The 20,930-nt window shown below is 37.5% G+C and overlaps 1 protein-coding gene across 1 annotated transcript in view; it reads left to right on the plus strand.

Annotated features, from left to right (window-relative positions):
- The first annotated feature begins 2,281 nt into the window (after positions 1-2,281).
- Positions 2,282-20,930, plus strand: part of LOC113670244 (uncharacterized) — a 29,460-nt gene continuing 10,811 nt past the window's right edge. The window contains exons 1-5 of the mRNA XM_089209168.1: positions 2,282-2,416; positions 6,620-6,961; positions 12,660-12,914; positions 15,300-15,566; positions 16,656-16,946. Coding sequence (XP_089065294.1) covers positions 2,350-2,416; positions 6,620-6,961; positions 12,660-12,914; positions 15,300-15,566; positions 16,656-16,946 — 1,222 coding nt within the window. The 5' untranslated portion in view covers positions 2,282-2,349. The remainder of the gene's footprint in view (positions 2,417-6,619; positions 6,962-12,659; positions 12,915-15,299; positions 15,567-16,655; positions 16,947-20,930) is intronic.

Raw genomic sequence — 20,930 nt, forward strand, 5'->3', positions numbered from 1 at the left:
CAAAATGATGCTTCAGCATACAGAGGAGAGGGGATGAAATGAATGGGGGGTGTTCGTAGCTTTGCTCAATGAATTCACCGAAATTTTTGTATATAATTTTTTTGAAGGTTTTTGCTGAGAAGGAAATGAGTTTCATCCTATAACATTTCTGCAAATGTCGAACTTTGTCAAATTTGCCATTCTTGATGCAAAGATTGTGTCATTGGTGAGCTAAGTTGTAGTCTGTAGTGGAATAAGGTAAGTTTACTAAGGATAATTACTGTAATGCTTTTAGGAGTCGCTCCTTGATAAGAATATTACACGTTGTTTGATAAGGTGGTTGGTTTGTAGGAGTATCATGAGTGTTCTTTCTGTCGGTTAAATCATACCTTAACAGCTGTGTTCAGCAGTTAACAATTGATACTCTCTTGCAAAATAACCAATCACAACGAGAACCCTAGAGAGGGTCTCCATCCTCTTCTCTTGCACTTCGATAGGGATGTCACTTAACTTTTGAGATTTACGCTGCTAGTCTTGAGTCACTTAGATTGCGGTTCTCTCGAGATAGGACATAATCAACTAACAAAATAATTAGTAACCGTTGCAGCTATCAAATAAAATGGTTGGCATTCAGCTTTAAATAAAGACAGAAACTATCAAAAGGCCTTTTAGTCCAAACTGATTTAAGGTCTACTCTGGTTTCGCTTCACAATTCATTCTGCTTTCTATCGAGAAAGAACGTCATAAAATTGTGGCTGATTGCCTACAACGATTTCTGAGAAGAATATCATTATTTCGTTTTTGATCCTTCTACAAACCCAAAAGGTCTACACCAATGCCTTTTATTAAATGACTCTGTTTTACTTGTGTTACGTTGTCAAGTGTGCAGAAAGTTTGCATGGACATTATAAATACAACATTCTTACATGTTCCTTTAATTTTCCTTTTCCTCCACCGCGAGATGCTTTCTCTGACCAGAGGTCCGGGTCTGTTGGTCATCAATACCATATATTCGTCAAACACGGTGATTTTTCCTTCCACTACATTCTTCGCTGAAACGACAGCTAGTTCTAAAATCGCAACATGAAAAGCGATGCGACTAAACGATGCCGCACTGCATCATGTGTGATCCTTGGTTGGGACATTGCAGTCTGGGGATCTTAATAAAATACCTCTGTGACAAATCAAAAGGGCATTGAAGAGACATTTATTCATTTAGTCATTCATTTATTAATTTTGTCTGGTAGTCAGTCAGTCAGTTAGTCAGTAAGTCTCTCTCATGTACTCTGGGTATTGACTTTTGGATCAGATCTGAAATAGAATATCGAAAACCACATATAAACCCTCCTTCTGTCAGGCTAGGTATCACAATTAAGCTATTGAAGTTCAATATTGCTTTTATGTTTTATTCTATTCCATTTTTTCCAATTTTTTGCCAAAAAAAATAACAACAATAACAACAATAACAACAACAAAGTAAGTGAATTACATACCTGTCTCTAAAAATCAAAGTAAAGAGTAGATTTCATTTTCATTTTTTTTATGGAATGCTACAATAGGAAATTTTTGGATCCCCCCTCCCCTCTTGATCTCCCCATAACCCCTACACCCCTGCATCCCTCCACTAAACATACTCTCTTGTACCCAGAGTTCATCTGAGGCGCCTCTGACTTTAGACTTACCTTTACCAACACCGTAACTGTAATACATAATAAAGCTAGTTGTTGTTTCCACTTCGTGTTCGTGCAGTAGCTTCTCGGCTGATTTTACTTCGGGCACAAGACTGAAAATCTTGGAGATGACATGGTTCGAAGAAACACGAGGAAAATGATACCAAGATAGAGGGAATCTTAAGGAAAATTCCCTTTCCGGCCCCAGGCATACGGCCCCACAGAGATAGATCAGCGGAACTCAACCTTGATTATGTTTATTGGCCCCTGGAAAAGAATCCACTGTTGATAAACTGGAAAAAGGAGTTGAAAACTGTCTGTTACAAGTTTTTTTTTTATTTGCGTGACTTTCATTTAGCTTCATACGCGCGCGTGATCAATACCGGTTACCATCGAGTCACGCTCATTCGACACATTTGCAAGTTTCACACATAGTTTACTCTGCATGGAACGTTTCTCCGAATGAAAAGTTTCTACAATTCATGCAAATGTCCCAAGTATATAGGTTAGATCGAGTTTTCTTCCATAAATTGCACCACCCGCCATGTTGTTTAGGCAATTTTGCCGACTACGGCCTACAATTTCACGAGGGTGATCGTGACACTCGGTCCCAGTCTCAAAACGAAGAGGAGCCTTCTCTTACTTCCGTAAGATTTAGGCACAACCTTCCTCATTGAAGCATCAGCGAAGGTCTGAGAAGATGGTGTCTTTCCGTGATTATGAAATTTCCTTACTCTTTCTTCTGCTGGTAAAGTTTCACGAGTCAGGTAACTGTGAAATTTATTCTGCCGTACATAGGATTTTACAATGTTTTTTATCATGTGCCAGTTTAAGCTTAGGAAACCGAAAACGCCGACCCTTTATTTCTGAACGTGATGTTCGTCAAAATGATTTCCGAACTCCAAGGTGGCTTTCAACAGTTTTTGTATTTCAAATTTAAGATATGATGGAGGGATTTCAATCATGTAATAAATGAAGTCTGAATAACTATAATGCGATAGAAATCAGAGCAAAGGATTTAATGTTCAAGTGTTAAAAAATGACAATACCATACGATCAGAATTTGACATCAACTGAGAAGTGCACTATTTTCTTGATCAGTGTGAGTCGTCTTCAAACCACGAGGAAAGTTCCTGCTTTGCCAGGTGGCTCTCCATTACAAACATGGTGGCCATGCAAACCCAGGAAAGAGTTGCCATCTGTACCTAAACTCTCTTCCTTGCCATCAATCACTCATCACTGGGAAGAGTTGTTAACAATTTTCCACTCTTTATTGGTTCAAAGAATTACCTCAGCAAGGATAATTGCTGCTAGCTAAGTTGAATGTGATTTTTTCTCCAGGCAGCAATCATGTAAAGAAACTACATAATGCACTTGAATGGATAGTTGAGCATTATTTGTGCAATTACCGACATGTATGATTTTTCTACTCACTTGACCCGTATTTAGCTTTATGCTCATATGTTTGTGGTATCCCATAGCAATAGTCGTGGGCTACTTATTTTTGTTGCATATTTAGAAAAAGGTATTCTAGGACCAAAGTTTTTGAAATGTGAGTGTACATGTCTACATGTGGGCTTATAACATATACGTCCTGAGATTTTCCCTAAGCTAAATTTGAAAAAAAATTGATTTGTAAGTAAACTGCACAAATTCTGATAGGTCAGATGGTTTTTCTCACGAATGAGAAATGAACATCTGACCAATCACAAGTCATAGATAAAATTTTTGATCAGTGAAAACAGCAGTATAGGGTTCTTTGTCTTTGTGGTGTGGGTTTTGCCAAAGTGAATAAAAGTGAATGTCAGCAATCTTTACTGGTTGCATGCAACTGTAGAATCACGACTTTAGGGTTAAAAACAAGAAGTCAGCTGTTGGTGTAAACAAGTTAAATTAATTTATGAAGATAATGTTGGAGAAAGCTGGATTTTATGAAAATTTGTAAAAATCAATGTGATTTCACCTCATGTAAACTGATCACAATCTTTGTCAAAATCTTTGCTTTATCAATTCCTGACATTCACAATCTGAGGAACTAAAGTAGAATCTCCTCCAAAATGGTTCAAAAGACTCAAATTTCTAGATTCTGGCTCTGACAAGAAAGCATTATGGTCCCTCTTTGCCATTTCATTTGTGCTTATGTGAATGGGAAAAAGTTTATGTTTCAAATTGGTGCCATAATTGACCCATGGTATTAACAAACGCTTTTCAATCATGTAATTTATTCCTTGTTTTTGTCCTTACTTTGTTCCCAGTAGTAATGTAAATGTTGCTCCATTTTCTGCATATAAAACACGCACAACCCGCAATTCCTTACATTACTTAAAGTTTGCATGTACGATTTTTATTGACAAAATCTTGCCTGTTCTTTTATGCTCATTGTTTTATTCTTCACATCTTGTGAATATAAATCACATGCACTCATTAAATATGAACCATCTATATTTCCTTAAATTTCCCAACCATATTTACCAGTAAACATTTTTGGGACTCCATTTTTTATTTTACGTGAAAGCTGCTTTGTTTATTAAAATTATTTTCTCTTAGTCTACCACAGCAAAGTGGGAAGCCATTTTGTTGTTGTGTGATGTTTCTAGCTGGGGAGAATAGCTGGTGGCTAACCACCAGTGAGCTTGGCAATCAATTTACACAAAAGCACTTAAAGAAATTCACCATAGTTTTCCATGGATTATTTAAAAAAATAGATTCCATGTTGCTCTGCATCTGTTCAATAATAGATCACATGTGATGTCAGAATATGGTAAGAACAAAAAAAAGTGGCACAAAGCTAACAGCTTGTTCCAGGCATTCAGTTATAAAAATGAAGCAAAATAGATGCAACTGTAGCAGAGGAGTGAAAAAGCAAAGGAAATGACAGCAGTGTTCACTATTGTGCTGTTTTACTTACTGAATGCCTAGAAGCTAGTTGCAGCTGCATGGGTGTGTTACTGATGTTCTTAGCATATTTTGACATCCTCTGTGATTTATAACTGTGCAGAGCTGCAGCAACATGGAATCTATTTGTTTTATTAATGAAGAAGCAAAAATTGTCAATGGTGATGTCACCTATGCATTTGTCCTCCAGTAGATCATAAGTACATGAAAGAACCAATTGAAATGCATGTAGAATTCAGCTTGTTATAGCGGAGCTCACAGAGCGTAACCCCATAATTATACAAAAGAGTACTAACCCATCAAGCCAAAAAAATTGGGATGTACGACCGTACGACTGACCGACCGACTGTGCAAGGTGCTACTTTTAGCATGCGCGGCCAACTGTACTACGGGCACCATCTTATAATCAGTCTTCTACACGGACATGGAGAAGTTGCAAATGAGAACCCATTAATATTACCACACACTTTATCCATAGTAAGGGCTTTAGTTTTGTTGAAGAGACTTGCGAGAAAAAAAATGCGAGCTCCACTTTTAGGCTTGCCTAAGTCTATATATTATAAAACCTTATCGATCATAAAAATGAGGTCAAAGATATTCAAAGCCAAAGGATGAGCAGCTGAGTAACTGCAAAACAGTTTGAACATTGTTGACATCCTTTCTATGACCATGCAGGGTTATAGACAATAGAAAATTGTGGTTGATTTCTTATGCCAGCTTAATGAGCTGAGGTTTCCAGAAAATCACGCACACATGACATGACTGATCATTGCATTGTTGTTTGTACTGTTGTTGTCATTTTAACTTGTGTTATGTGATGACTTCAACAATTAAATACCATATTAGTATAATTGTTCAGATGATTATAGAGATGGGCATGCTCTGATTGATGAAGGGTTGTACCATATCTCACTTTAATCACCCTGTTCAGGGTGACTATAGCAAGAGCGCTAAATTTGAAAATAGCTGCCTTGCATTTTTCAAATGTTTGCGGGGAAGTGATAAATGCGATAGAGGAAAATTAAATTGCAAAGAGCACAAAAGATGCCAAAAAGATTAGCAGTATACACTTCAAAACAAAAAGGGATGAAGTTTTTGCTGATTCAAATAAAAAAACGTGTTATACCAAAACTGCTTGCTCATCTTGATACAGGTAATCAACAGAATTGTAACAAAAATATGTGCAATGCTTTCTTTATTTGCAGAATCTATAACAGAATGCAAAAGCACTTGAGCAATTGTACTTAAACAATTATTTGCTGAAGGTGAAGGAAAGATTAATGAATGATATTCACTTTACCCTCGGCAAACATTTGTTAATTTTTATTCACTATTATGTTATTTTACCGGTACCTTTGTTAGGGCAATGGAACATACTAAATATGCCTTGGATATACTCTGTAGAACAGGGCAGGAATAATTGGTCAGATGTGATGAACGTGATCTTTGATTTCTTTTTCCAATAGGCATGAATTTTTCAGCAGTGAACTGTAAAGCCCATAAGAATTTTTTTATGGTTACAAAGAACACTTAAATGGTTTCTTTCCTAATGTTTTCTCTTTTATGCACATCTTACATGATGGGTAGGATGCTCAAATAAGACCATACAACTTTTTAAAAACTAGAAACAAAGAGAAAAGAAAAATAGAATGAGTTTAATGATAAGTCCCTTGTTCGATGGTTTAAAATATAATATGTGTGGACATTTCTACTTTCCATTTTTCACCTCAACAAGTTCTTCTTCAAAATATTTCTTGAAGTGTACCACTTCCAAATTTTGGAAATTCACCACTGGACGCATTTCGGAAATTAAAGAAAGTGGAACTTGTCAAATATGATTTTCAAAAGGCACAAGTAGTTATGCATTACTGGTATTGAACCTTACTTCTCAACAAATGAGAGTATATTTCAAGCTGATTGATACAGGTGAATACCAATGTAGTGTATATTTACAGTTATATTTTGTTACTCCTTACCTCTATGGTGAACTCTTTATAAGCCATTCTTCCTAAATATTATCTTTACACATGTACCTAAAGGTCTGAGAATATTACATAAATGGTTGTCTATTTTAGGAGGTGTGGATGTGAAATTTACCCAGGAACCTTCAAATCCAAGCTACTTTAACAATGGTAGTGATGCAAACCTGGTGTGGGACTACATTGATCCACATAATAAGGTTCAGAACATTATCTACAGTGTTCTGGTAAATGGTACATTTGTCCAAATGATGTTTAACGACAGTGGTGGTGTCCAAGAATATTTCAGTATTCCACTTTCTTACAAAGGAAGAGTTAAAATTGAAGGAAGAGCTACCTTGGTTATCAAGAACATCAACCCTGGAGACAATACCAAATTTAAGTGTGAACTTGAGGTCATATATTTTCTTGAAAGTACAGTGGAGCTTATTGTGGCAGGTATGTAATACAGACATAAACATTAATAATCAAACATAAATAAAATGCATTCAAGTGATATCTCTTATATTTCTGAGATCTGGAGAAAGTAAACAATAGCTTAAATTTGCGCAAACCCTTATATATGCTGGGTTGAAATTGGCTGGCTAATTCGGCTTTTGGGAACAAAAATTATGGTGCTTCTTTTACTTGGAATGTGATACCACACTCCTAAAAGGAGAAAAGAAATTCTACCATCTACTTTACTTTTTTTCATCAGTAAGAAATCAAAGAGTTATCAAAGACTTATTGTTTTATTCTTCTGGATTGTTCTGTAATGCAGAGATAACTATTACTAATTACCGGTAATATGTGTACAGACATTTTCTCTCAACAAAGCTTTCAATTAAAAATGGTCTGTCAAAAGTTGAAACAACCCAACTGGTCTTACGATTTTGCTAAGTCAATGAAGGAAAATATTGTGTGACCAATCACAAGCAGCATGTGAAATCAATTTGTTGTGAAAAAAATGGTATTGCTTTTCAAGCCTTTTAAAGAGACTTGCTAAAGGCAATGAAAGTTAGCATTGCACCATTTGCTGCTTTCTGAGGATTATGATCTTTAAGGTTTGCAGATGTAAATCTAGTCTACAGAGTGCTGATTTCCTTTAGTAATATATCTGACACTAAGGACCAAGTCGAGACTTAGAGGATTTGTGTGATGGAGCAAAATTTTCTCAAAGTTATGAAAGCAATAAACCAATAAAGTCTAAGCGTGCAAGCAGAAAATAATTCAATGATGATCAGTGTGGCCAGGTAGGAATGCTGTTCTTAGCAGATGTTGTTATTCATAGAGGTCACTTCAACAGCTCTAACTTTACTGCTGACTTTGGTTGCTCCACTGAGGAACTGGCTGGATTCCACAAAGAGCTTGAAGAGACTAAAAGTACTCAATTTCAGTTTAGAGTATGAAACGTTTTGTGACCTTATGTAACCTAAACTTTTCAAAAACTTTTCATGTAAAAAACAGAAGCCTAGTTTTCATTGAATAGACTTTTTTAACCTTCTTTCCAAGTGTTTTACCATTCATTTTTTAATACATTATCTTGGATGTCCCAACAACATTAAGTACATGAAAATAAGTGTGATATTTAGTATGTGCAACTTCTTGGTCATTTGACTGTGATTCAAAGTTGAAAACATTTGTGATATGTCAATACTCATGTACAATTTACCTCATTGTTCGTTTGAAAGATTTTATTCACTTGTTGTGAAGAATCAAAACTCACTATTTACTCCATTCACTTGTCTGTTTTTGATCTGTTGTGGGACTAAATAATAAAAATTGTTTGTGCTCAACAGCCATTACATATAGTAATCTTCTTTCTTTCCTTGTCACTTACTCAGTCGGATTATCATTTGACTTTCCACATCACAATGTCTTAATTATGCATTTGCTAAGGTCTGTTGGCTTATTATAACTGTAATGCAATACCTGTAAAACTACTTCTCTTTCCAAATTGTATAATGATAGCAAGATACCAGGTTTTGTGGCTTAAAAGGGGCAAAACAAATCATTGTTCACACGTGGTTCATGTAGCCCAAAGCCAATCCATGTCTGAAAGGCGACTTCTTGATCCTTAAAAGCAGTGGGAATTACAGTTATAAAATGTTTACCTAACTTTCTGAATGAGGTGAAACTTTGTTTTATCTGGTCAAATCCACTCCCTGGCATATACAGTATCATTTGCAAGTATAGATTTATCTGCACAGTATTGTTTACCATTTTATTTCAAAAATTGAAAACAAATGGAAAAGGGAAAATTTGCAAATATTGGATTTGCGATCATGAAAAGTCAATGTACATACTGAAGAGAACCCAAAGGCCTCTACAAGATGTGATAGGCAGTCTCTCTCCTTTCATCTCTACCAAAATTCTGGTTGTCATTTACTGTACATTAGGATTTTATACAATACAATACAATATTTATTTGCCATATACGACATTTACACATGGAAAAAAAAATGAAGAAAATTGATGACAGAAAATAAATGGCGAGAAAACCTGAAAGAAACCACGAGGCTTATAACAAGTCAGGTTTTCTCACTTAAAATAACTAATCTTATATTAGAATTACAATATGGACTTATGGTAATTAACTTTGACCGCGCACACGTACACACACACACACACGCACACACATATTAAGTAAGTTAGTTAAGAATTACTGCCTTACAGAAGCTAATACTTAGAGAGAAGAAATTCCTTAAGCTTTCTTTTAAAAGAAGCGGAGGAGGGAGAACTAGTTATGTCAGAATTTAACGAATTATAAAAGTTTGGACCTTGAAAGTAAATTGAAAACTTCCTGGTGTTCGTTCTGCACAGTGGCAAACGGAAAGACTGAGCATTCCTAGTATTATAATTGTGGATTTGACTATTCAGTAAAAAAAAGTTATTGAATTTGGAAGGGAGTGTAGAGTTCTCGAATGAAAACATAAAAGTACCTAATTGAAACGAATGGATATCATGAAATTTTAAGAGTTTAAGTTCCTTTAAAATAGGGCCAGTATGGGCAATGTATGTAGAATTGCTTACTATTCTTAACGCAGGATTATACGTTTGGACAAAAGTTGAGACATTAAGAATAGATGTATGTAACATAGAATAGAATAGATAGAATAGATGTTATGTAACAAGATATTGTTGTGGAGAAGTGAGTTAGTGACTTAGGTTCTTGTTTGACTAGTTTGACAGCCATTCATGCACTAGTTTTCCTCTGTCTCCTAACCCCATATCCAAGATGTCCCCTGCACTATCAATAGTTTTGCGGGTTTTGACTTAATATGTTCATCATGATCCTTTTAGCATTGGGTTTCGCAAAAAAAAAAAAAAAATTTCTCCTTTATCTTGACTATATTTCATCATCAAGTGATTAATGCCACCTCTTCCAGGTGGCAGTAGAGCACTTAAATTTGGCCTACATCCTAAGGTTTCAGCAATTTTATACTACTGATGTCATCATTGACATTGATGAGGCTAATGCTTACAGGGTTTCTTCCATTTGAAGGAAGTTCAGAATTATCTTGTTCCTTTTGATAGGCAGCAAATTTTAGCACAGTTTGAAGGACAGCTGTTTGCACACATTTACAAGGGCTAAAGCAAAGCATGATAATGGTCTTCCAACTGAATGATAATTCAGTTCAGTTAATTATCCTTTGATGATAATTTCATGTAGCATTAGCTTGTTTTGCATGAAAGCTGTATGTTTTGGATTGTGGGATAGATCAAGCTAGCATACACTTAATAATGACAATCTTTAATGAGGAAACTTTTTCACTAAAAAGTGGTTTACAAAAAGGACCTCGAAAATTAAAAATTAAAAATTTACAATGAATAAAAATGCTAAAAGATGCTACTAAAAACTAATGTATCTTATGTGTAATACAAAACTTAAATCAATGAATTAAAAATCTGACGCTTCAAAATATTTACATTATCAGAGGCTCGTATAGTTTTGTCCAGCGAGTTAAAATCACTTACAGCATGATAGCCAGTTCTTTGTTTGCCCCAGTTTCTTTTAACGGATGGAATTTTGAGGTTTGCTTTATTTCTTGTGTTGTAACTATGCTGTTCTTGCTGAGTGACTAATGTTAGTTCGTGATGCGTGAGACCATTAAGACATTTATATACATGTACGCATCGGCGCTGGAAGCGCCTTTTTTCTAGTGTTAACCACTTCAGTGTAGTTAACGCATCAGACGCAGAGGAATACAGTGGTCGATCTAATATTATTTTAGCCGCCTTATTTTGAAGCACTTGCAAACTAGACATTAAAGTTACATTATGTTTGTCTCCCCAAACTAAATCAGCATACTCGAATAAGGGCATAACAAGGCTTTTATAAAAAAGGATGCGCGCCTTAAACGGTAACAAATGCTTAATGCGTCTAAGTAGGCCAAGCCTTTGATTAACTTTCCCTGCCATGTATTCGACATGATTTGTCCACGAAAAATCAGACGATATTAAGATTCCAAGATATTTTAAACAAGTAACATTGTTTATACAATGATCAAAGATTGAAACAGTTAGAGCTATTTTCCTCTGTAACTTCTTGTTACTGCCTATAAGCATGCATTTGGTTTTGTCCAGATTCAGTGTTAACTTATGTTCATTCAGCCATTTCGCCACAGCCAGGAGGTCTTGGTTGAGCTTTTCAGTCAGCTCCTGAGAGGAAGACCCATAGCAGTAGATCACCGTGTCATCTGCATAAAGTGATGCTTGACAGGCATCTAGAACGCTTGGCAAATCGTTAATGTAGATGACAAATAGCAGAGGACCCAGAATACTTCCCTGAGGGACCCCATGGGTAACTGGCAATTCATCAGACAACTCATTCCCAAAACATGTACGCTGTTTCCTGTCAGTAATGTAAGAGCGGAACCACTGAAGCGAGTTCTCACATAAACCAATTTTGGAGAGCTTGCGTAACAAAATCCGATGGTCCACAGTGTCGAAAGCCTTGGTGATGAAACACGTTCCGCCACATAACTCTCTTAAGGCTCTTGTACCCAACAGATTATTGTAGATGTTTCAAAGGTAGCACCTCTAAGTCTCTAAAATAGGTTAATATAAATCCAAACAAAAGTACAGATAATTCTATAATAGTTTCTGGTTTCTTCCATAACCCCTTCCAAGATTTTGTAATATTGTTAACTGGATGACAAGCTATATCTGGACCCACCAAAATTCTGGTATTGTTAAGTAACCGTGCATTAAGTTCCTGTACTCTTACACCTATGATATATTTGTTACAACTTCAGTTGGAGGCTCTTCAAATTGGCAGCTCTTAAAATCTAAACAAAGTTTAACATAGTCTAGTATAGGTAAGTAGGGAGATGGAACTATTTTAAGATATACAAGAAGTATTATCCACCTTTAGATCTAGGAACTTTCCGAGCAGGCCACTCCCTTGTCAAGGATTTTACATACAGTTTCCTTAACCTTTAACACTGGCACATAATATGTTACCAAGTACTATTCAGCATCAAGTTTTTACTTCTTCACAAAAAAATTAATTGGATTTTCTTCCTTTCACCAATACTCTCCCAGCTACTATGGTTAGCAAGGTATTTTTTTGGTTTCTTACTCAAACCTTGTAGCACAAATTATTAAAATTGGTCTCCATACAGTCCATTCTTAATGCAGGAAATTCATTCGTTTTCTTTGCACTTGGCTTGGGCTCAAGAACGTTTTATTTGTGAGTATAATTCTTCAAAATGTGGAGGAAAAGTCCGAAACTCTCGCTTCCCAGTTCTCTGGGATTTAAATGAAAGAGACACTATGTTATTCTTCTTCTTTTGTCAAGCCAAGTTTCAAGTGAGGCGTGGCTTGATTAGCTCTGTTCCTATTTTTTTGTGCAACAGCAAAAATCTTATCCAAAAAAGTGTTAGTAGCTTAGAAGCCAGGATCCTCAGCCCAATAAGTAACTTCCTAAATTAGCTCTTAATTCCCGTGGCTGGAGCTCTGCTGTATAATTTAGCTTGTGAAAAAGCTAAATTTTACTGAACGAAGTTTGAGCTTCCTTATACTAGTTGGTTGTTGGGGACCAATTGGTGGATACTTATGTTTATTTTATTGTAATTGGGTAAATTTTAATACTCAGTCTAAGTAAGATTTGCTGCGCCCTATGAGGAGTGATATAAACTCTTTTACCTTTCAGAGGCACCACTTATAAACCTCTCGTTAGGAGGGAAATATTACATTGAAGGATCCCCTGTCACCATGGCCTGTGAAGCTTCTGGGAAACCACTGCCGGATGTAGCATGGATTAGGAATGGAGAACTGGAAAGTTCAGGGAAGAAAGTTGCGTTTTTAAAGTTCGATAATATAAACAGAACAGATGCAGGACAATATACATGTCGAGCCAATAACTCAGTGGAAGTCACTTCTGTTGACACAACAATCGTAGTTCACTGTAAGTTTATTTTAACCTTAATTTTCTATTTCTGAATTTACTTTATTAACAGTGCGACTCCTGTCATTGAGGTCAGTTACACAAAACTGACGAATCTTTTTAGGAGAGTAAGGAAACAGGATTCCACCTCAAATCCTTTTGGGCTTTGTATGCATCAGTCTCGAGTATTGGTTGGGAAAATTGAATTTAGATGGAATTGTTTCTATCATTATTTTCCTCAGGAGAACGTGACAATTTTTTTATCAAGTCATTGCTTCAGTTGGACTGTGTTTAACTCAGAATATGACTTAAAGCCATTTACGTGTCATTGTGACAACCCAAAATTCGCTCCGTTTGACTAGCGCATAAGGCTACTGCATATTCTGATTCTGTGTGAGGGCGATGGTTGGGGCTTAATGGAAATCTGAGAATTGGTCAAAATCAGCTGGTAGGTATGAAAATGGGCTGAAACTTGAACTGTATTCTTAAGATTTGCGCATATTTGCATGTGTAGTGTTCGATGAGATATACTTTTTGAGGGCGAGAATCCATTTAATATTTCATTATTCTTAAACCTTGCCACCTTATACTGAATACTCGACTGCCAAATAACACGAAAGTGACGGACAGTACTGTGGAGTGATTACAACCTTCACTCTTTTTTTTTTATCTAAAGACAAGGAAAGGAAACAAAACAATTTTTCCAAGGTAATTGATTTCCATGACTTTCAGGTTTGGGAGGTTGTGTAACCTGCAATCACTATGCCGCCCCGCTCTTTGAGATACTTAATTGTTTCGGTGTTTGCGTATGCGAAGGCATTCGACCTTTGTTGTCAGGAGTAGGTAAAAACCAAGCATGAATGGTATGATGATTTCTAGATTTTGAAGTCACTCATCAAAATTACACCGGACATACTTTCATGGAGTATACCACATATGTAAGACATTTCCTGTAAAGAAAAAAAACCAACAAACAAAATGACTTAAATGTCTAGAAATGTCATTTCGCCCAATCCAATCGCAACAAGATCGCACCACTTGAGTTTGTTGCTCTCACCGATCACATTTTGGCATTAGGGTTGCACTTTGTGCAAGTACAAATCAATTTTTGCCGACATTCTGTGACAACCTTTTTAACATGCCATATTCAATACCTGCCTCTTTACAAGAGAAATTGAGTTTAAACGGTGATTTCCCTTACCGCCTCTTGATTATTGTAGAGAGATATCAGACCTGCTTCTATTTTTCAAGTCCAGAAATGGTCCTACATCTATTGATGTATGGGAATACATTTACTTGCTTACTTTGAGCCATGTCATCGTACACGTAAATTCGACATTAATAATGATAACTTAGGGCCTGTTTACATGGAGGACCCCAGGTAGGTGAGGTAACCCGCCTAGCCGTGGTCGAAAAATAAAACGCGTTTACATGCAATCTTACAACCCCGGGGTGCTGGGGTGAGGTTTCTTGAGGTTTTTGTTGTGCTCGCAATTAAGGAGTTTGAGCAGAGGCGTCCCAAGCTCGTATCTCGAGAAAGACGAAAGATCAATTCTCAGACATATATGTGTTTATTCACGAGAGCGTCATGCGTTGTGTTACGCGGTGTTTGGTTTCGCGAAGAACCATTGACTTAATACGTTAAACGGAATAGTTTGGGAAACCAAATATGGTCGATTTACAACGCTAAATATTTCGAAATGTGAACATTTTACACTCCTTGTGTGCCCGTTGCGGTTTCTGGTGATTTCTGTCATGAGACGGCTAGGAAATGTACAAAGTTTTAAAACATACATGTTTCGCTTTTGAGCTTTTTGCTATGAACGCGACCCCGGCCAGGCGGGTTACCCCACCTTGACACGTTTACGTGGCAAATTGTCACCCCGGCTGACAGGGTTACCCTACCTGTCACCCCACCCATCATGTAAACGTGATGAAAATAAAATAAGAAATTATATGGACAGACGGGTTACCCCACCTTGGCGGGTTACCTCACCTACCTGGGGTCTCCCACCTCCATGTAAACAGGCCCTTAATCTACGGACATAATCAGGATTATTATAGGAAATCATATTTCTTAGAAATGCTGAACTGTGGAACTTGTTACTATCTGGTATAAAAACAATTCATTCTTTTTCCTCTTTTAATACTATCCTAAACACTTCTTATCTCTTAAAAAAGGAGAAACTTGTAACCCTCCTGGCTATTTATATATATATTTTTTAGTATAATTGCTTGGGTGATTATATACATGCATGCACTCTGATTGGTCGAGGAGTACTTTATATCTCGCTTTAATCACGAATGATATAATAGTGGAGTGATAAAGTTCATTAAAGTTCTGATTGACATGAAGCACCGCCACTTATTGATTTAATTGCTTATTGCATTGGTATTTATTCTTAGACCCGCCCACAATTCAAAATGTCACCACCTCATCAAAGAAGTCTTGGATTGGCCAGACAGTAACTTTGAAGTGTCTTTCTGATGGTGTTCCTACACCAAGACTCTCTTGGTACAGACCTGAAGGAAGTGAAATAAACAGAGTCAGAGCCAGAGAAAACAAAGTACAAGTGCCACTTAGGGGTGATGAAGATTTTGGTCATTACAAGTGCATTGCTGCCAATGGACTTATTCCATCTGATGAGAAATTGATAAAGATAAATCAGATAAGTAAGTAAAAAAAGATCAGTGTATTTTGATAAGAAGAAAACTATATATAAGGTCAGCATTTTCTTTGCCTTTTCTCATTATCACTGTTTCAGTTGTATTAGAAGTAAAACCCAGATTTTCTTACAAAGCACTCGACAGAGTAACTTATTCACTTTGTACACCTCATTTGGTAGCGGAGCTCGCAGAGCGTAGCCCCATAATTATACAAAATAGTAATAACCCATCAAGCCGAATAAATTTGGATGTACAACCGTACGACCGTACAAGGTGCTACTTTTAACATGCGTGGTCAACTGTACCGCGGGCGCGCCAACGCCACGGCCTTGTCCAGTAGTCCAGTGGTCAGTGCAATGGGCTCCGAGTCGGACGACCCGAGTTCTAGTCCTGGCCGGGGCAAGGTGTTGTGCCCTTGCGATGTGCGGGGGGAAAATGCGAGCTCCGCTTTTAGGCTTAGCTAAATCAATATATTATTTTAACATATAATACGTGCGGATATTTTGCAAGGCCCATTATCATTCTATTATTCTTTCATTCTCTAACAATTTGTCCGCTTATTTTTCAACATACATCCTACGGCCTTATCTGAGCGTTACATTCTCATTTTTCCCCTCTTTAGCAGCATTAGACCTTCACATATTTTTCACGTTCGTTACGCCAATGAGTTATAACAGCGTAATACTGGAATTATGCCAGATATAGTTAGCCTGATCTTTTAGTGGAAAATGTATCCATATTTGTAAAAACGATTTACAGAACATGGACGACACCCTGCCCCCTGGTAGCATGAAACACGTTAAAAAAGAGCGTTGAACTTCAGGAAGATCGACATTCTCCATTGCGACTAACCATAGGAAACTTCCTCAACCATAGAATCTTAATTTTTCCTCGTTTTCTTAGGTTCGTGGCTGAATTTATCCAGTAGCTACATGTTATTCATTAAACTTTGAAAATACAAGGACTTGCATTCGTCCTAAGTATTGTAACAAAACTCGCTGTGGGGTAATTATCCTAAATAAAATAGTAAAAATTATCCTTCGGTTTTTTTTTTCCTTTTGCTCAAAATGACTGCTTTTTTATGGCACTATGTAGAGAAACCAGGGAAAGCATCCATCAAATCAGAATCAGTCATTCCAGCAAGTTCTATAACAATACGATGGACTGCACCAGCTGATGATGGAGGAAGTCCGATTACAGGATACAGACTGATCTTACAAAAGGGTGAAACTGAGGTAGAAAAGGATGATATCACCAATCCTGGGACGACATCTTATTCGTTTCGTGGTTTGGAGAAAAATACCAACTACACAATGAAACTGTTTTCCAGAAATTTCGTATTCGAGGGAGACCCTACAGTAAGGACAATTAGGACCAAGTTTGAAGGTGAGGAATCCAGAAGTGATATCGTGACTGAGCACTTAGCACCAACCGTTTTGTTGCCAATTTAGATTTGTTGTGAGTGGTCCCAGTTTTAACCATCTTATCTGCTCGCCGCATTATAAGATTTTTGGTTTTAAGTGTTTGTACCCCCATAATGGCCAGTTTCTTCTCCCTCTCTAATAGTTATTTGAGGGGTACCTACTTATGAAGAAGCATAATACTAAACCACAGGTAAACGTAGGTGAGAACAAGAGACAACCTACGCGGTTACATTTTGTAAATGCTACCTGTTTTATCAAGAATTGTTTGCCTTGTGGTGTTTTTTTTATGTTCACGTCTCATAATCTTTTGATATAAACCAATAACAACTAAAACCGCTAGATAGTGATCTTAACGTTAGTTGGATACAGTTTTCCTGAACGCTTACCGGCTATATTCAGCACACCCAATAACCAACTATCCATTTTGCAGCACTGGGGTGGATCCAGGATTTCGAAAAGGGGAGTTCAAACAAACGGGTCGCCGAAGGCAAACCCATCTGGGGGTCCGGGGACATGTTCCCCCGGGAAATTTTGAAATATAAGTCCTTGGAAATGCGATTTCCGTATCAAGAAATGGCCCATTGTTCCAGGTCAACTTTTCCAAACAAAAGTCCTGAGTAATTGGTAGTCCTGAGGGACTTTAGCCGAAGGGAGGCGAAAAAGCTCGTAACTGATCGAGTAAATTATTGGAGTGACAATTTTGCTGCACTGGGGGAGTGGGTAGTGTAAATGTGCACTAGTAAAATCAATCTCTATCGGTGTACCCAGGGGTAGACTTGACCCTCGTTTAGCGCATCGAGCCAAAGGTTTGCAAATTAAAAAATAATTAAATTTATCCGTATTGCAGTGACTCATTTAAACCACCTCTATATGTAAGTCAAGTCGCCTGGTTTTTACCAGTCAGTTTTGTCAACGTACAAATATATTTTTTGGTCTTACTACTGGTGTTAAATACAATCGAAAGTAACGGTTTTCTGGAGAGCCTCGAGGCAATTAAAGACCTTGTTTCTGACGCACAGCTGTTTTCAAACGAGGCGCTCATCATTTCTAGAACCAACATGTTTACCTAACACGAGGATCCTTCTTTGCAAAAGCGCCGAATTCGTGTAACTATGTTGATTATACAAGATATACTGATCAAAGCAATGATTTCTAGTTTTTGCGAGAGCATGTATTTGAGTTATTTTCGTTTTCAATCAAACGCGTGGCAAGATGAGGGTGTGATATTTTTTCTCTCACAAGTCTCACAATGAAGAAGTTGCGAGTTTTTTTATTTATCTTTTGCAAAAAAAAGCAGGTCCTGCTTAAAAGTAAGTCTCTCTCATGAAAAACTATCAGAGTTTTACAGCGGATTTTAACAGGATTTTAACAATCTTTGTTAAAAGTAAGGAGCTGTCAACAGCTTCTCCAAATTTTCGCAGAGAGCAGGCGCTGGCGCACAGCTGTTTTCTAATGAGGCGCTTACTTTCTGGAACCAACAAGTCTACCTAAGAAGAGGATTCTTGTTTTACAAAAGCACAGAATTCTTGCAACGATGTTGATGACACAAGATGTACTGATCGAGGAAATTATCTCTAGTTTTTGAGAGAACATCTGTTTTAAGTTATTCTCGTTTTCAATCAAACGCGCGGCAAGACGAGGGTGTGAGTGAGTCCAGCGTTTTGAGGGATGATGGTGGACGGTTTAATACCTTAACAAACCATCTCTTATCAAAGCTATTTCATTAAACAAGAACTACGTTTAAGTCAACTAACCCTTAGAAAATGAAACTATAGCATCGTAATTGACAGGCTTTTCATAATGAACACTCATTAAAGCCAGGCCAGAAAGTCTCTCGGTTGTCATCGTGGTCCGTAGGTAGCCCTTGACTAGTTTTAAAGTACTGTTTGAGCGCTCGTTATCAGCTGATGTTACTAGAATTGTACATACTATTCGCAAAAACAGGTGATTGTTTGGAAAGATGTTGGCATCACAAGCCTGAAACTGCAATCAATAAACCTGTCATTTTTTAACCTAAGGGAAATTTTAACAAAAACAAATTGAGTTACTTCGAACGTATAAGGCAGGTTGAAGCGCGTCTGGTTTGTCCGTCTCAGATTGGCATTTTCTCATCCAATGAACATATTCAATGTCGAGAGGTTGTGGGCTTGGGCGATCTGACATATACATCTCGGAGACTTCAGCCATGTCTACATTTGTGCCCGCTACAGTGGCGCTTGGCACAAGACGAAGCAATTGCACGGCAGTCTTCTGAGTGGACCCAAATCTGAAAAAAAAATTCCTTTATTCAATCATGTATTATTTCTCTAAATAGTAAAGGTTAAGTAAACAGCCGAAAGTTTGATAATTTATATAGATTACTTTGAAGCATTTCTTGTGTGATATGGTTAAGGAATGGAATGAACAGATTGTGGCGGTAATATTCCTAAGCTGTGTCATGGGATGCATTTGCCCTATGCTGTTGTCTTGACGCCGTTCTTAGAGCGCTTGGTTCTGTTCCCAGCTCTGAATTGATCTCCACAGCATATGCGTACTATCTTTTGAAGACATCATTCTTGTCTCGCAATTCTTTCAACTCCTTCTCCGAAATCATATTGTAGGCTTTAACATTGTCATTAGACTTTTTTTTGTTGCTTTACGCTAATCGGCTTTATGACTGCGAGAATATTCATCGTGGCCTTCAAGGACATGAGGAACTGGAGAAAACAAAAGGAATGGTAGCAGCCGTTTGCTCTTTGGAGGGTTTCTCTGTTCCAGTTCCAAGGGGTATCAGTGCTGTATTGTTGATGTTGCTGTTCATCTAAAATGACCACAAACGTTTTTATAGAAGTAACTGGACAAAAGTGTCATGCGCTTCGTAATGCTCCACCTAACGATCACGGCAAAGGTCGCAAATCTTGGTTCCTTGAGACTCTGGCTGATCCAGGCTTATCACTTTTTCGAACTAATGGCAATGCCTTTACGATAACGAGATTAAGGACATGCAAATTGCAGTGTACGCACAAGGCTGTGGGGTTTTCCTGGAAATTAAGCCTTGTACACCTCTAGCTTGGGAGGACATGTTTGAAGAACTGTCGTAATCTTGACCTTGGTAGAGGGAAATATCCAGGCCCTACTGCTCGAGTTTCCCTAGGATCAATTGCGAGATCACATCTCCAGCTATTCTTTCCGTAGACTGGAAGTCTAAAAACTCTTCACGAATCTTAGAGTCTGTTAACGAACCTTAAGACAAATGACAGCTGCTCAAGGTTGGAGTTGTCAATCACTTCGTCGCACAAAATTGAAAAGTACTTTACTTCTTTGATTTCACGAATAATGGAATCCTTTATGTGGTCCCCGATTAGTGCTATGATCTGATTTTGGATAGTTTTGCTGGAATATCTGGCAGTCGCGCGGCATGTTGCAAGATGATTCTTCAATATTTCGTCGCCAGCATCAACTCGAAATTCCAGCAAGGCAAGGAAATTACCCCTATCTACGTCTTCACTACCAGTGGTATCACCTATATGACCTCTTAAAGCAATGCATTGGCGTCCACAAAAGTGGACGCACTTTGGAACGCTTTTCATAATTGCTCTGTTTCTCTTAATGGTGTTGCTACGTTCTCTTTCAATTTGGTCTAGGATATTTTTTTCTGGGCGTCGACTAGTTGCAAGGAAACTGTCGTAAGCAACCATAGCATCAACGTGGTAGTATTGTTTCTCGTGTTCACCACACACTTTGGTTACCTTTTTCCACTGATTAAACGGGGCCTTAACCAGGGTACCTAGGTTCTCGCGTTTGGCAAACAAAATGCATGGGAAACAGAAACCGCATTTACATTCTTTACTGTAAACAAGCCAATGATAACGTTGCTGCCACGATCGTTGGAATGATCTGGCTTGATTTAGAGATTTAAAATCCGTTTCTTAACGGGTGAGAGCTCCAACACTAACGTCTTGAACCG

This window comes from Pocillopora damicornis, chromosome 6, assembly GCF_964200805.1.
Source record: "Pocillopora damicornis chromosome 6, jaPocDami1.2, whole genome shotgun sequence".
NCBI lineage: Eukaryota > Metazoa > Cnidaria > Anthozoa > Scleractinia > Pocilloporidae > Pocillopora > Pocillopora damicornis.